The sequence below is a fragment of the Neoarius graeffei genome, chromosome 13 (genome assembly GCF_027579695.1).
Source record: "Neoarius graeffei isolate fNeoGra1 chromosome 13, fNeoGra1.pri, whole genome shotgun sequence".
Classification (NCBI taxonomy): domain Eukaryota; kingdom Metazoa; phylum Chordata; class Actinopteri; order Siluriformes; family Ariidae; genus Neoarius; species Neoarius graeffei.
This window is the reverse complement of record NC_083581.1, coordinates 44,167,158-44,184,182: the sequence shown is the minus strand read 5'-3', so window position 1 is coordinate 44,184,182 and position 17,025 is coordinate 44,167,158. Positions and strand designations below refer to the sequence as shown.

General features: G+C 42.2%; 1 protein-coding gene across 2 annotated transcripts in view; it reads right to left on the bottom strand.

Moving 5' to 3' along the window:
• Positions 1-17,025, bottom strand: part of LOC132896747 (uncharacterized) — a 61,442-nt gene that overhangs the window by 40,978 nt on the left and 3,439 nt on the right. For both annotated transcript variants that reach the window (XM_060937789.1, XM_060937790.1), the window contains exon 2: positions 4,547-4,653. In XM_060937789.1, the coding sequence (XP_060793772.1) occupies positions 4,547-4,653 (107 nt within the window). The remainder of the gene's footprint in view (positions 1-4,546; positions 4,654-17,025) is intronic.

The following is a 17,025-nucleotide window of genomic DNA, read 5'->3' as shown; positions in this document are numbered from 1 at the left end:
GGCGGGCTGGTGTGGGCTTGCTTATAGCTCCCCAGCTCAGCCGCCATGTGTTGGAGTTTACCCCAGTGAACGAGAGGGTCGCCTCTCTGCGCCTTCGGATTGGGGAGAGGGCTCTTGCTGTTGTTTGTGCCTATGGCCCAAATAGCAGTATAGAGTATCCGGCCTTCTTGGAGTCCCTGGGAGAGGTACTGAGGAGTGCTCAGACTGGGGACTCCATTGTGTTACTGGGGGACTTCAATGCTCACGTGGGAGATGACAGTGACACCTGGAGGGGCGTGGTTGGGAGGAACGGCCTCCCCGATCTTAACCCGAGTGGTGTTTTGTTATTGGACTTCTGTGCTAGTCACGGTTTGTCCATAACGAACACCATGTTCGAGCATAGGGGTGTCCATAAGTGCACGTGGCACCAGGACACCTTAGGTCGGAGGTCAATGATAGACTTTGTAGTCGTTTCATCTGATCTCCGGCCCTATGTCTTGGACACTCGGGTGAAGAGAGGGGCTGAGCTGTCAACTGATCACCACCTGGTGGTGAGTTGGATCCGCTGGCGGAGGAGGAAGCTGGACAGACCTGGCAGGCCCAAACGTATGGTGAGGGTCTGCTGGGAACGTCTGGCCGAGCACTCTGTCGGGGAGGTCTTTAACTCCCACCTCCGGGAGAGCTTTTCCCAGCTTCCGAGGGAGGCGGGGGACATTGAGTCTGAGTGGACCATGTTCTCTACCTCCATTGTGGACGCAGCTGTTCAGAGCTGTGGCCGCAAGGTCTCCGGTGCCTGTCGTGGCGGCAATCCCCGAACCCGGTGGTGGACACCGGAAGTAAGGGATGCCGTCAAGCTGAAGAAGGAGTCCTATCGGGCCATGTTAACCTCCAGGACTCCCGAGGCAGCTGACGGGTATCGGCAGGCCAGGCGTGCTGCAGCTCGGGCAGTTGCGGAGGCAAAAACTCGGAACTGGGAGGAGTTCGGGGAGGCCATGGAGAAGGACTATCGGTCGGCCTCGAAGAAATTCTGGCAAACCGTCCGGCGCCTCAGGAGGGGGAAGCAGTACTCTGCCAACACTGTTTACAGTGCGGGTGGGGAGCTGTTGACCTCGACCGGGGACATTGTCGGGCGGTGGAAGGAATACTTTGAGGATCTCCTCAATCCCACCGTCATGTCTTCCACTGAGGAGACTGAGGCTGATGACTCAGAGGTGGACTCGTCCATTACCCAAGCCGAAGTCACTGAGGTGGTTTGCAAGCTCCTCGGTGGCAAGGCACCGGGGGTGGATGAGATCCGCCCTGAGTATCTCAAGTCTCTGGATGTTGTGGGGCTGTCTTGGTTGACACACCTCTGCAACATCGCGTGGCGGTCAGGGACAGTGCCTCTGGAGTGGCAGACTGGGGTGGTGGTCCCTCTTTTTAAGAAAGGGGACCGGAGAGTGTGCCCCAATTATAGGGGAATCACACTTCTCAGCCTCCCAGGGAAGGTTTACTCCAGGGTACTGGAGAGGAGAATTCGACCAATAGTCGAACCTCGGATCCAGGAGGAACAATGCGGTTTTCGTCCTGGTCGCGGAACACTGGACCAGCTCTATACCCTTCATAGGGTGCTCGAGGGTTCATGGGAGTTTGCCCAACCAGTCCACATGTGCTTTGTGGATCTGGAGAAGGCATTCGACCGTGTCCCCCATAGTATTCTGTGGGGGGTGCTTCGGGAGTATGGGGTTCGGGGCTCTTTGCTAAGGGCTGTCCGGTCCCTGTACGAACGGAGCAGGAGTCTGGTTCGCATTGCCGGCAGTAAGTCAGACCTGTTCCCAGTGCATGTTGGACTCCGGCAGGGCTGCCCTTTGTCACCGGTTCTGTTCATAATTTTTATGGACAGAATTTCTAGGCGCAGCCAGGGGCCAGAAGGAATCCTGTTTGGGAACCACAGGATTTCATCTCTGCTTTTTGCGGATGATGTTGTCCTGTTGGCTTCTTCAAACCAGGACCTTCAGCATGCACTGGGGCGGTTTGCAGTCGAGTGTGAAGCGGCTGGGATGAGAATCAGCACCTCCAAGTCCGAGGCCATGGTTCTCGACCGGAAAAGGGTGGCTTGCCCTCTCCAGGTTGGTGGAGAAGTTCTGCCTCAAGTGGGGGAGTTTAAGTATCTCGGGATCTTGTTCACGAGTGAGGGAAGGATGGAGCGTGAGATCGACAGGCGGATCGGTGCAGCCTCCGCAGTGATGCGGTCGCTTTACCGGTCCGTTGTGGTGAAGAAGGAGCTGAGCCAAAAGGCGAAGCTCTCAATTTACCGGTCGATCTACGTTCCGACTCTCACCTATGGTCATGAGCTTTGGGTAATGACCGAAAGGACAAGATCGCGGATACAAGCGGCCGAAATGAGTTTCCTTCGCAGGGTGGCTGGGCGCTCCCTTAGAGATAGGGTGAGAAGCACAGTCACTCGGGAGGAGCTCGGAGTAGAGCCGCTGCTGCTCCACATCGAGAGGAATCAGCTGAGGTGGCTCGGGCATCTTTTTCGGATGCCTCCTGGACGCCTCCCTGGGGAGGTGTTCCAGGCATGTCCCCCCGGGGGGAGGCCCCGGGGAAGACCCAGGACACGCTGGAGGGACTATGTCTCTCGGCTGGCCTGGGAACGCCTCGGTGTTCTTCCCGAGGAGCTGGCCGAGGTGTCTGGGGAAAGGGAAGTTTGGGCTTCCCTGCTTAGACTGCTGCCTCCGCGACCCGGTCCCGGATAAAGCGGAAGAAGACGAGACGAGACGAGATAATCGTGATTATTATTTTTTCCATAATCGAGCAGCCCTATCCTGAACTATTTCGTATTTGGCTTCAAACTTGAAAAATATTTGCGGCCCACTAGATGGCGCCTCATGGTCCACTGAGAAGCACTACAAACACACGGCTTCGAGTTAATAAAATGAACAAATAAATGTAGCATGATGTATAAAAGGACATTCTTACCATAGACATATAAACAGACGCCACATTGAGCTGGTGGCCCGTTGCTGGGATACGTCAGAGTGTCTGCCATATTGGATGTGGCAAATCTTCCCCGTAAACCAATGCAAGTAAATGGACTGAACTTCATAAAGCCCCTTTCTACAATAATATTTAACTCGATGCCTTTTATTCACCCATTAAGACACACACGTATATATTTGGGAAACAAACAGGCATCAAAACAACATATATAACTTTTAATGTGATGGTTATAAATAGTGTGCGAAATACCCTGTACACTGCAAACTAGCAACAGATACGCGATAGATAGCTCAGGTAAGCTAATCAGTCAGCATACCGTAGCAAGCTACCAAAACCTGAGGCCACAATAACCAACCTACAAGACTGAATATGATAAATGATGGAAATAGTGTAAAAACTGGAAATAGTGAATGAAAATAAAAATGTACTGTTTTATTTATTGAGTCACCACACAGACCTACTCTCACTGAATAAAGTGAGCTGAATGACCGCCAAACTGAGTTCGGCCAGGTTCTAACGTCATACAAAAACAAAATACATCACTGATTCCGGGGGCATCGTGGCTCAGGTGGATAAAGCGCCATACCATAAGTCCCCGGGTTCGATTCCGGCCCGAGGTCATTTCCCGATCCCTCCCCGTCTCTCTCTCCTGCTCATTTCCTGTCTCTACAGTGTCCTATCCAATAATAAAGGTGAAAAAAGCCCAAAAAAATCTTTAAAATACATCACTGATTCCTTCACATTCAGAAAGGTTAAAAACATTCATCATACGTTCAAAAACGTTCATCATAGTGTGGCACTGTATTATCTAATTCTCACTGCTTATAACTCTGCACCTACCCGGTGGAGCTGAGCTGGGAAACTGAAGACTGAAGGAACAGTATTGAAAAGTATTTTTCCAGTCTCACCTGTGAAAGGTAATCCCATGTGATCTCGTTTGGACGGTAAACCTGTTGGTACAGTTAAACGCAGCACATGAATGAGGCATCTTTATTCTCGGCTACTGTCTAGACGCTATACCAGAGACGGGTGAAGAATCTCCACTTTGCCCCATCCAATATGGCGGCGAGGATGACGTATGATTCTACGCAGAAGGCGGCGTCTATGTTTATATGTCTATGATTCTTACAATAAAATAGGCAAATAAATAAATTTAGCACACCTAAATAAAAAAAAAACACCCTAAAATAAATTAAAACAATTCAAATAAAATTTAAATAATAAATGAGTGAATGACTAAGTACAAAGTAAGTTCAGTATTATAAAAAATACTTAAATGCAGCAACCCCTAAGCATTAAACTCTTGTTTATATATTATAAAAGTAACAAAATGGAGATATTTGCAAATATTTTTTATAAATTAAAAAAGGCTTTTATATCCGATCAAAAAATGTTTAAGAAATTTAAAGATGTATTTTTTTTTAAAGGAAAGGAAAAATGAAGGAAAATTCAGAGACAAAAATTAAGACCATGTACAGAATACTCGAATAGGAAAGTGATGGGGCTCAGTACGCTGTTTGTTTTTAATAAAAGCAGCAGGTGTGTTCATGCCAGTGTTTGTGTCAGGATGAAACCTGATCATTACCCTGGACACAGCTGCAGGACGACTCTGCTGTCTCGGGCGAGTGCGCTTCAGCCGCTTCCTGCGTCCTCTCGGGCGTCTCTGAGGAGAAGTGGAATCTTCATCCTGACCTGTGAGAAACAAACAAACAACAAAATAAAGAAACAGGAAGTATTTGGATAAAAGCATATCATGTTCCGAGTCGGCAGCACGGTGGTGTAGTGGTTAGCGCTGTCGCCTCACAGCAAGAAGGTCCGGGTTCGAGCCCCGTGGCCGGCGAGGGCCTTTCTGTGCAGAGTTTGCATGTTCTCCCCGTGTCCGTGTGGGTTTCCTCCGGGTGCTCCGGTTTCCCCCACAGTCCAAAGACATGCAGGTTAGGTTAACTGGTGACTCTAAATTGACCGTAGGTGTGAATGTGAGTGTGAATGGTTGTCTGTGTCTATGTGTCAGCCCTGTGATGACCTGGCAACTTGTCCAGGGTGTACCCCGCCTTTCGCCCGTAGTCAGCTGGGATAGGCTCCAGCTTGCCTGCGACCCTGTAGAACAGGATAAAGCGGCTAGAGATGATGAGATGAGATGTTCCGAGTCTCTTTGTTTTTACTCAGTGTAGCTTCTGTTAATGTTATTGTGGATCCTAAATATTACAACTAATTAACATTTAGAAAACACGCTTTTAAAGGAATTTGACTTTAGGTAAATTTGGTGCCGAGTGATATGAAGACACAATATTGATATCATGATTAATTCTGTAAAGTTTTTTTTTCTGAGATGTTTATCACAATATCTTATTACAGTTTTTTTTTCTTACAAACAGACTGAAGACAGTTGATATGATGTTAAAATTCTGCAGCTTCAAAGTTGGAAAATCATGACATTATTTTACATATTTCTGAAAATGATATAAACACTTGTGTTTATTATTAACAGGACTGGGTGAAATAATACAATATCGACGTTGTAATAATTAATGCCACGATGCTCTTTTGTGAGATATATCATTGAGCGGGGGATATCTTTTTTTTTTTTTTTAGACTTTTATAGTTTTTTTCTTTCACATAAATTAATTTACATATTGACTGAAAGCAATCAATTTGATTTTCTACTTAATCTATTACATTGTAAAATTATATAGAAATACTTTTTTTAAATTTATATAATTCATTTATTCATTCATTCTATTGTGTCCTGTGCTATCAACCATCAAACGCTGTGGTGGCCCCCATAGTTGGGCTGAAAGACATCCGTTATTATTCTATCCACATTCACTGGATATGAGCAATCTTGCGCTCTGATTGGCTACTCTACTACTAGGCTATCAGCTCATATACCGCATAGACACAAACATAGACGCCGCCTCCTGCGTAGAATCATACGTCATCCTCGCCACCATATTGGATGTGGCAAAGTGGAGATTCTTCAACCGTCTCTGGTATAGCGTCTAGACAGTAGCCGAGAATAAAGATGCCTCATTCATGTGCTGCGTTTAACTGTACCAACAGGTTTACCGTCCAAACGAGATCACATGGGATTACCTTTCACAGGTGAGACTGGAAAAATGCTTTTCATTGTATTTGGTCATTATAACGTAATTTTACGAACAGATTTTTCTGACTTTGTGGCTAATATGAAGTCTCGCGCATAATAGCCGCTCGGTGAAACCTGTCTCCAAACAATGAAGTATTTCCTTCGTAACTACGCTGATTGTTGTTAGTTGCTTAGCTAACTTCACACATACTATGTAGGTTTCCCAAAAATACAGACATGAAAAAGCAGTGGGAGACAGCTGTGCGACAGGAAGGGTTTTCTGCTACTCCGTCATCCATGCTCTGCAGTGAACACTTCAGAACGGAGGATTTTGACAGAACAGGTCAGACAGTCAGGATCAGAGAGGGAGCTGTTCCTTCAGTCTTCAGTTTCCCAGCTCATCTCCACCGGGTAGGTGTAGAGTTATAAGCAGTGAGAATTAGATAATACAGTGCCACACTATGATGAACGTTTTTGAACGTATGATGAATGTTTTTAACCTTTCTGAATGTGAAGGAATCAGTGATGTATTTTGTTTTGGTATGATGTTAGAACCTGGCCGAACTCAGTTTGGCGGTCATTCAGAATATTGACGGGTATTTCGCACACTATTTATAACCATTACATTAAAAGTTATATATGTTGTTTTGATGCCTGTTTCCCAAATATATATACACACGTGTGTGTCTTAATGGGTGAATAAAAGGCATCGAGTTAAATATTATTGTAGAAAGGGGCTTTATGAAGTTCAGTCCATTTACTTGCATTGGTTCACGGGGAAGATTTGCCACATCCAATATGGCGGACACTCTGACGTATCCCAGCAACGGGCCACCAGCTCAATGCGGCGTCGATGTTTATATTCGAGGTCTGCGCGGGACAGAATTTTCAGTCCCGCTCCCGCATTGTGCAGTCCCGCTCCCGCATTGTGCAGTCCCGCTCCCGCAAAGAATTATGATTTTCAGTCCCACTCCCGCCCGCCATATTTTGCCCCGCTCCCGCCCGCAAATCCCACATGATGCAGACGTTCGCGTTATTTCTCACGGAAGTTCTTGTCATTGGCTTGGGGAATTAAACATGCTGAGCTTAGCTGAGCTCTCCACTGACCGATCCTTCACCTAGCGCACGTAGCGAGGGTGCGCGTTGCCAGGCGGCATGCGCAGCTGAGGCTTTACAGAGATACCCAACACACCTACCAAAATCTACAGTGGATATTAAGAATATTGTACATTGCACATAGCTTATATGTCAGTCACTCCTCACATTTACATTCTAGGAAATACAAGTAGGCCTATAAGAAATTAATATAAAGACATAGCGTGATGGTGCCCCGCCCCCTACTTTGAGTTGATTTGAGCATAAATATCTACAGCTCACATTCAGGGGTGCGTTTCAAGCAATGTACCTCTTTTTAAAGCAGCACTTACTTCTGAAGCACTGTGAGCTTCACTAGAGGAGCTCTGCTCTTCTGCCATGATCGGAGATCTCAAACACGGAACAGCGGAAAGGAATCGGAAACGTACGCGAGATTAGACCACATCCGCAAATTTAGGCATCTTAAAATGTTTTTAATTAATGCCAAATAAAATATCAGGCACAAATTATATATGATAGACATAAATTAATAATTTATAAATTTTATTTTAAACACGTTTTTAGTTAGCGGGACTGCAGCTCATCACCTCCCCCTCCCACCCGCAATAAGCTTTCAAAATTTGTCCCGCGCCGCACTGCTTTGCGTCGGGTCCCGCGGGACTCCCGCGGGAGTGCAGGGCTCTAGTTTATATGTCTATGATATACCGTGAGTAGAGAAAAAAAAAAATGGCAGAGTGTATTGCTGAACCAACCGAGGACGAAATGAAAACTCTATTTGAAAATAAAAACCCCCAAAATACAAAAAAAAAAAGTATAAAGTGTTTCATAGTAGGGATGGCGAAAACTAAAAAAAAATCTTGACTGACCACCGAGCCTCATTAGCCGGTTAAAGTCGGTTAACCTATGAGTTTAAACAGGGATGCAACCGGCGCGCCTTTTGGCGGATGCTGCCTTTTTCACGGCTGAATCGTGCAGATCCGATTTTTTTTTTGGGGGGGGGGGGGGGGGGGGGGGGTTGGAGTGTCTGAATAATTTCATCAGAGTAAATTCTCTATTAAAATTACTAAATAAGCAAATGCCGTTACAGTCCATGAAACATAGGAAGTATAAGTATGAGAAGAAAATAGTAAATCAGAAAGCTGCGCACGTTTCGCGGAAGCTGCGCAAATGTGCACAGCTTTCTGATTTACTGTTTTCTTCTCATACTTCCTGTTTCGTGGACTGTAACGGCATTTGCTTATTTAGTAATTTTAATACAGAATTTACTCTGATGAAATTATTCAGACACTCCAACGCCCCCCCCCCAAAAAAAATCGGATCTGCACGATTCAGCCGTGAAAAAGTCGGCATCTGCGCCTTTAGTTTGTGTGGAGAGATATGATCTGCAATAACATGCATTGTTGGCTACAGACCGAAACATACTTTCAGAATGCACTGGCCAAGGCAGGACTAAACTCGATGTGCCTTCTAATAATAATTAAAAAAATATATATATAGTAATTTGTAAGCTAAAAAGCCGGTGTCTACACTTTTTTCTTTCGCCAAGTGGCAGCTGTCTTCAACTGGGGTGGGAGGGCGGGACATGACTGAATGGGTGTTTCTGATTTGTCAGCTGTCGTCCTTACACCGCATGGCATGCCCCAAGCGTTTCCAACACAGAATTCCAGGTTCTCCGCTCCAAAATCGGCAACTCCAAAACAATTGATTTTTTTTTTAACCGACAACCAAAAAAAAAATTAACCGGTTGACGTTGATTCGGTCAACCACCAGTCAAACGGTCATCGGTTAACATCCCTATTTCATAGTAAGAACATATCTTTTTAAAAAAATTTCAAGAATTATTATTCTAGAATTTTTCACAAATTGCTGCCGTCATTTCACCGGTTTGTTCACATTCTAAGCAGAAATGATTTCGTCAGACATTTTGTATGACATTTTTATTTATCGAATTTGCAAAAAATAAAAAAATGCTCCGTTTCTCAAAATCCAGTGAATGTGGATAGAATAAAACAGTTACTCCACTCAATCTCCTTGTACATGGCTAAAAGCAAACTCGGTGCGACACGCCTCGTGGGCTATCAGCTCATATACAACTTGATTTCATGGAATAACTTAAATATTTATTACAATACTGATAACACTGAAGCCTGTAATATGCAATTCAGGACTGTGTCAGAGATTCAGGACAATCTTTCTGTTTGGGTTCATCGTTGTACAATATTGGCATGATATCAAAATTTTAAATAGCTTATTTCTTTAAACTATTTTTTAATATTATATTGTAATAAACGATGTCCTTTAATACACACACAGCCACGTGTGTTTTATATAAAAATCAGTTATGCACCAGGGGATCACAACAGATACTGAAAGCAAAGATTCACATACTTTTGCCACTCACTGATATCCAATCATTTTCCTCAAATAAGTGACCAAGCATAATTTTTTTGTCAAACTTGTTTAACTGAGTTCTCTTTATCTACTTATAGGACTTGTGTGAATATGACTGAAAACATCAGATTTTTATGCAGAAATATAGAACATTTTAAAGGATTCACAAACTTTCAAGCACTATGATAAGGAAGGCCTTCCCTGAAAAAGAATTTGTCTGGATGGCAGCTTATTGCTCTGAAACGTGTATATATCATTCAGCATTAATGCTGCCTTCCCAGATGTACAAGCTCCCCATGTCATGTGCACTAATGCACCCTCATACCATCACAGATGTTGGCTTTTGAACTGTGCACTGATAACACGCCGGATGGCCCCTCTCCTCTTTAACCTGGAGGACGTGGTGTCCGTGATTTCTAAAAAGAATTTAAACTTTTGATTCGTCAGACCTCGGTACAATTTTTCCACTTCGCCTCAGTCCATCGTAAAAGAGCTCGGGCCCAGAGAAGGGGGCGGTATTTCAGGATATTGTTCATATTTGGTTTTAACTTGCATTTATAGATGCAGTAATGAACTGTTTTCACAGACGATGGTTTTCTGAAGTGTTCCTGAGCCCATGCAGTGATTTCCACTACAGACACATATCTGCTTTTAATGCAGTGTCGCCTGAGGGCCTGAAGATCACAGGCATCCAGTGTCAGTTTTCAGCCTTGTCTCTTGCATACAGAGATTTCTCCAGATTCTCTGAATCTTTTAATGATATTATGTACCATAGATGATGTGATCCACAAATTGTTTGCCATTTTACACTGAGGAATGTTATTCTTAAATTATTGCACTGTTTGCCCACACAGTCTTTCACAGAGCGGTGAACCTCACTCCATCTTTACTTCTGAGAGACTCCGCCTCTCTGGGATGCTCTTTTTTTTTACCCAATCATGTTAATGACCTGCTGTTAATTAACCTAATGAGTTGTGACATTCCTTCAGGTGTTTTTTTTTTTCAGCGTTACACAACTCTTTCAGTCTTTTGTTTCCTCTGGCCCAACTTTTTTGAAACGTGTTGCCTAGCATCAAATTCAAAATGAGCATATATTTAAAAAAAATAATAAAATATCTTAGCTTCAACATTTGAGATCTTTATACTATTTTACATGAAGTACAGGGTTCCTTGATTTGCAAGTCATTTCATTGTTTTTATTTACATTAAAAAAAAAAAAGTGTCCCAACTTTTTTTGGAAACAGGGTTATAGGAAACAACTTTGCCCATGGACACAGTGTACTTAATGTTCATATTGCACAAATAACTTTAGAGAAGACAGGCATATTACCTAAAATATGCAATACTTTATGACTATTTAAAAAAAAAAGAAACCGATAATCATCAAATGTTAAAACAAATTGTATCCAAGAGTGGGCAATATGATGAAAATACATAATTCTTAGAGATGCTTTTATGAGACATGATTTCTATCCTGAGTAACTAAAGCAAAATTGCTCTTGGCAGTTAATGTCTACAAAAACAACTAGGTATATTTTTAACGTTAACAATAAAAATATTTATTTAAAAAAATCGTAGCACTGAAAAATTTTTTTTTTAGCATGTATCAAAAGTCACCCAAGATTAAAAAAAATAAATCACGAAGTATTTGTTGACACTGGGTCAGAAGAATTATTCATCAGCAGTGTAGCGACTAATTTTTAAAAAATCCCCTCAGATCAGCTTGTGTTGTAACAGAATATAAATGATTTCCCTTAGACTAATAAAAATTACTAGAGTGTAATCAAATCGTATTTTGCAATGATTTTAAGGATTAACTGCAAATCTTATCAAATCAGCTGCTTCAAGACAGTAAGTATTAAATATGCAAAAACTCAATCACCGTATCATCACACAACATAATTTAGTATTATATTGTGTGACAACTACAGTGCAAATGATTATTTAAAAACAGGTGAAGCAGAATTTTTATTTTAACCATCCCAAGTAATATGTATTTTTAGATTCAAGTCAAAAGCATACACTATATACGGTAAAACAAACCCAAAATCAGAAAAAGTTGCGACAGTAACAAAAATGCAAATAAAGAAAGCAAGCAGTAATGTCTAAATTTACTCTGACTTGTATTGCATTGCAGACAGTATGAACCCAAGCTATTTCATGTTTTGTCTGGTCAACTTTATTTCATTTTGTTAATATACATCCATTCCTGCATTTCAGCCCTGCAACACATTCCAGAAAAAAGTTGTGACGGGACAATTTAGGGCTAGTAATGAAGTAAACAATGATGTGATTTGAAACAGGTAATATCAACAGGTGATTGTAATCATGATTTGGTACAAAATCAGTATCCAGTAAAGGCTGAGTGTTTGAGGAGCAAGGATGGGTCGAGGATCTACGGTCGGTCAACAAATGCGTGAGAAAATTATTGAAATGTTTAAAAAAAAAAAAGCACTCCTCAAAGAAAGATCTGGATTTTTCACTCTCTATGGTGCATAATATCATAAAACAATTCAAGGAATTTGGAGGAATTTTCATGCGTAAAGGGCAAGGGCGCAAGCCTAAGCTGAACACCCGTGATCTCCGATCCCTCAGACGGCACTGCATCAAGAACCGTCATTCATCTATCGCTGATATAACCACATGGGCTCGGGATTACTTTGGCAAACCTGTGTCAAGCTACAATACAGAGTTACATCCACAAATACCAGTTAACACTTTACTTTCATTATTAAAAGGAAGCCGGCGTTGACTTCTCTGGGCTCAGAGGCATCTGGGATGGACCATGACAAAGTGGAAATGTGTACTGTGGTCAGACTAATAAGTATTCCAGGTCTTTTTTGGAAGAAATGGACACCACGTGCTCTGGATCACAGATGAAAAGGACAATCCAGACTGTTACCAAGCAACAAGTCCAAAAGCCAGGGTCTGTCATGATTATGAGGTTGTCTCCGTGCCCTTGGTAAAGGTAATTTTCACTTCTACGATGGCAGCATTAATGCAGAAAAGTACTTTGAAATTTTGGAGCAACATATGCTGCCTTCAAGACATGTTTTTTCCCCAGGGATATTTCAACAAGACAATGCAAAACCACATTCTGCACATCTTATAAAAGGCACAGCTGTGAAAGAAAAGGGTGGCTGTCTCCAATAGACAACGTGTGGTGAATTTTGAGGCAAGGGAGGGGGGAAAAAAAAAAAAAAAACACACACAGTATCAGTCAGTGTGTACACTCCTACTCATTCATACGTTTTCCTGTATTTTGTCTATTTTCTACATTGTAGAACAATACAGAAGACATCAAAACTATGAAATAACATATGGAACATATACGAAATTATGTGGAAAACAAGTATTTAAAAATGTTACACATTTTATATTATATATATATATATATATATATATATATATATATATATATATATATATATATATATATACATATATACACACACATATACATACACACTTTATATTTTAGATTCTTCAAAGTAACCAGCGTTTACCTTGACACTTTGGCCACTATTGGCATTATCTTAACCAGCTTCATGAGGTAGTCACCTGGAATGCTTTTCAATTAACAGCTATGCCTCGTCAAAAGTTAATTAGCGCAATTTCTTGCTTTCTTAATGCATTTGAGACCATCAGTGGTGTTGTGTCGAGGTACTATTGATGTACAATAAATGGCCCTATTTGACAACTGTAGTAATCCATATTATCTCGAGAACTACTCAACTAAGGCTACATCCACACGACAACGAGATGTTATGAGCAATTCCAGCGTTATGGACGCGACACTTGAACTCAAAATGGCAACAAATGACCCAGTGCATGTTTTATTGTCTCCCAGTATTTAAACAGGTGTTGCATATTTTAAGGCTGTACCATACTGGAGAAGTGATAGAACAAGAACAATTCCCATAGTACATCTAGGGCATGCCAGAAAATGCCAATAAAAGATGCGTTATGGACGTGACAGAAAAAGTATCACTTTTCTTGGGTGACTGTACATTTTTATCAAACTCTGTGAAATTGTAAACCTAATGTCGAAATGGAGATATCCATTTGATAGAGGGGTCCAAGGTGAATATTAAAAAATCTTTGTTTAAAATATTTTGTATTTCATGCAGAGTTTCGGAAGGAAAAGTCAGCGTTATGGATGTGACGAAATTCCGTTATGGATGTGACGCGTCTGAAATAGACATGGCATATGTTTAGAAAATCAGCAATTTAACCACCATAACCCTTTGAAAAACTCTAAATATCAGCTAAAACTATCAAAGTTCTTAAATAATATTTAGGATGGCTATTGTTTTGCTGTTTTGTGGATTTTAGCATACATTTCTGTGGCTGGCTTGTGGCAATAATATAGAATTGTACATGATCAAAGTTGATTTTAGCTTGGGTTTTACATTATAAGAAAGAAAGAAAGACTGACAGTGACACATTAGGTTGGTTACAAATTGGTTCAACTTATTCACATCTGTAAAATACAGGCCTAGGTGATATCTCTGGGAGTGGTTTTGATGTATTATATGTTGCTTTATTTTTGCATGGTGAGGTTGACATTTACATGGAATTGCCCTTATTTAAAAATATATCGCGTCCAAATGGGCAACAATCAGTAAAATATCAGGTCCATATGGCAACGCAACGCTTGCTGAAAACGATGCAATACACATGCCACACCTCTAGGGGCGCTGTAAGACGGTCCCTTCGGAGACACCAGAACAATAGAAGTAAGGACGCATGTGCATAAACTATTATGCGCGAGACTTCATATTAGCCACAAAGTCAGGAAAATCTGTTCGTAAAATTACATTATAATGACCAAATACAATGAAAAGTATTTTTCCAGTCTCACCTGTGAAAGGTAATCCCATGTGATCTCGTTTGGACGGCAAACCTGTTGGTACAGTTAAACGCAGCTAATCTTTATTCTCCGCTTTGACCTCTCCAAAATGGCGGCGAGGATGACATGATTCTACGCGGAAGGCGGCGTCTTTAATGGTCCGGAATAAATTGAATGATACACGTTGATGGATTAATTTGTTGTTTCTCACCTGTGAAAGGTAATCCCATATGATCTCGTTTGGACGGTAAACCTGTTGGTACAGTTAAACGCAGCACATGAATCTTTATTCTCCGCTTTGACCTATCCAATATGGCGGCAAGGATGACGTATGATTCTACGCGGAAGGCGGCGTCTTTAATGGTCCGGAATAAATTGAATGATACACGTTGATAGATTAATTTCTTCTACGCCCTTTTTGAGGAATGTATTGTAGGACTTAAACCCACATCTGAAGAGGTGAGATCGCTCCTTTTTTTTCCCCTATTTTTGCTGGCGGGATTGACTCTGCCCTAAGGGCAGAGTCTCTCTCTCACTTTGCACCATTACACAATAAATATTCACAGTGAAAATATTTTGTAAGCGCGTTTCATGAACCAAGTTATAGGATTTGTTGACAACTCGCATCGAGTTCGTTACACTTCTACCCGGCGTGAAGCACTGACAGTCATGTGGTTGTGACGTCATCGTAAACAAATCCGTTCTACTCATCCAGATGACTTCACAACGGCAACGTTGCCAGATCTTTCCACTCTGGAACCCGTTCTCAAAAAGACTGCGTTTTGGGCACCCAAAACGCCGGTGCCGTGTGGACGCCAGGCCTAAACGATAAGCAACTGTATCGGAGTCACCTGAATCCGTTGCCGTGTGGACAGGGCCTAAGTAAAGAGAAATGGCAGTTCATCAAGACATGGTTGGTCAGTCCAGAAAACTACAAGAACTTTGAATGTATCTTCAAGTGCAGTTGCAAAATCCATCAAACGCTCTGCTGAAACTGGCCCTCATGAGGGCCGTCCCAGTGAAGGAAGCCAAGACTTAGCCTGCTGCAGAAGACCAAGTTCATTAGAGTCAGCAGCATCGGAAACCGGCAATTAACATCATCTCAGATTCAAGCCTACATGAATGCTTCACAGAGTTCAAACAGCTGACACATCAACAGTTCGGAGGAGACGGTGTGAATCAGGCCTTCATGGTCAAATTGCTGCAACGAAACCACTACTGAGGCCAATACATAGTTTTCACTGACGTCACGGCATTCTGGGGAACGCCCTCCAGCCGCCATCTTGTGGGTCAAACAAAATGGACCATCGCCATTACCGACTATGTTATCTCGGACGAATTTATGAAGTTATATAGTCAGTTTTCTAAAATAAAGATCAATGTCGGCAAAATCAAGCAAACAGAAGTATATAGATACATTAGACGACATCTCACGACAACGGTATGCAGCCAAACTGGCCTTGATTGGGGGAATTGACCCCTACGAAGTGGACAAAGATGCATTTTCAAGTGACTATGCAGGGCTGCCAAAGCCTGCTCGAAAGCCTGAAACTGACTTCATCAAACTTTAAAAGGCTGTCTGATATATACAACTTTATATATTCACAGCGCGCCTTTTGGCAGATGCCGCCTTTTTCACGGCTGAATCGCGCAGATCCGATTTTTTTTTTGGGGGGGGGGGGGGGGCATTGGCGTGTCTGGTTATAATTTCAAAGTAAATTCTGTATTAAAATTACTAAATAAGCAAATCCGTTACAGCCCATGAAACAGGAAGTATAAGGATGAGAAAAAAACAGTTTAAATCGGAAAGCTGCGCAGCTTTCCGATTTAAACTGTTTTTTTTTCTCATCCTTATACTTCCTGTTTCATGGGCTGTAACGGATTTGCTTATTTAGTAATTTTAATACAGAATTTACTTTGAAATTATAATCAGACACTCCAACGCCCCCCCTACAAAAAAAAATCAGATCTGCGCAATTCAGCCGTGAAAAAGGCGGCATCCGCCAAAAGGCGCACTGTTTGCATCCCTGGTTGATTAAACACAAATCAAATCATACAGAATAGACCTAAAATGTTTTTCAAAAATGACCCTTGCGTGAGTGAAGTGACGAGTGTCAAATAGAAACGTGACAAACGAGCGATATTAAGTGTACATTACAATGTAAACGTACACTCAGCAGTTCCAGTTAGGTATTCTCCAGAGATTGTTTACATGATGCTTTGGTTTCCAAAACCAAACTTAAACACAATTGATTGTTTATTTAAACAACTTACCACTTATAAAATGATCGGAGCAGACTTTGCTGTGTTTGGAAGGCTGATAATCCTTGCGGTTGATTCTCGCAAGCCATAGATTTCTCCTTTGTATGCCGAGTTTCTTTGTTTGCTCGCCTTCGTGCTCCCGTACAGTGGGAATTCCATAAAAGCTCCGCTTGACGTCATCATCTGACCTATTACGACAGCAGTGAATACAACAGGTGTGCACCATTGCTAGCTTTAAATAGCCTGCTTGGGTTCTTTTGAAGACTTTGTATTCGCGCGTTACAATGTGTGCTCAGTGACCCGTACAGTAAGCTTGACCCACAAGATGGCCGCCACTAGGGAATCCCCGACTCTGTGACGTCATGTGCAAACTATGTAT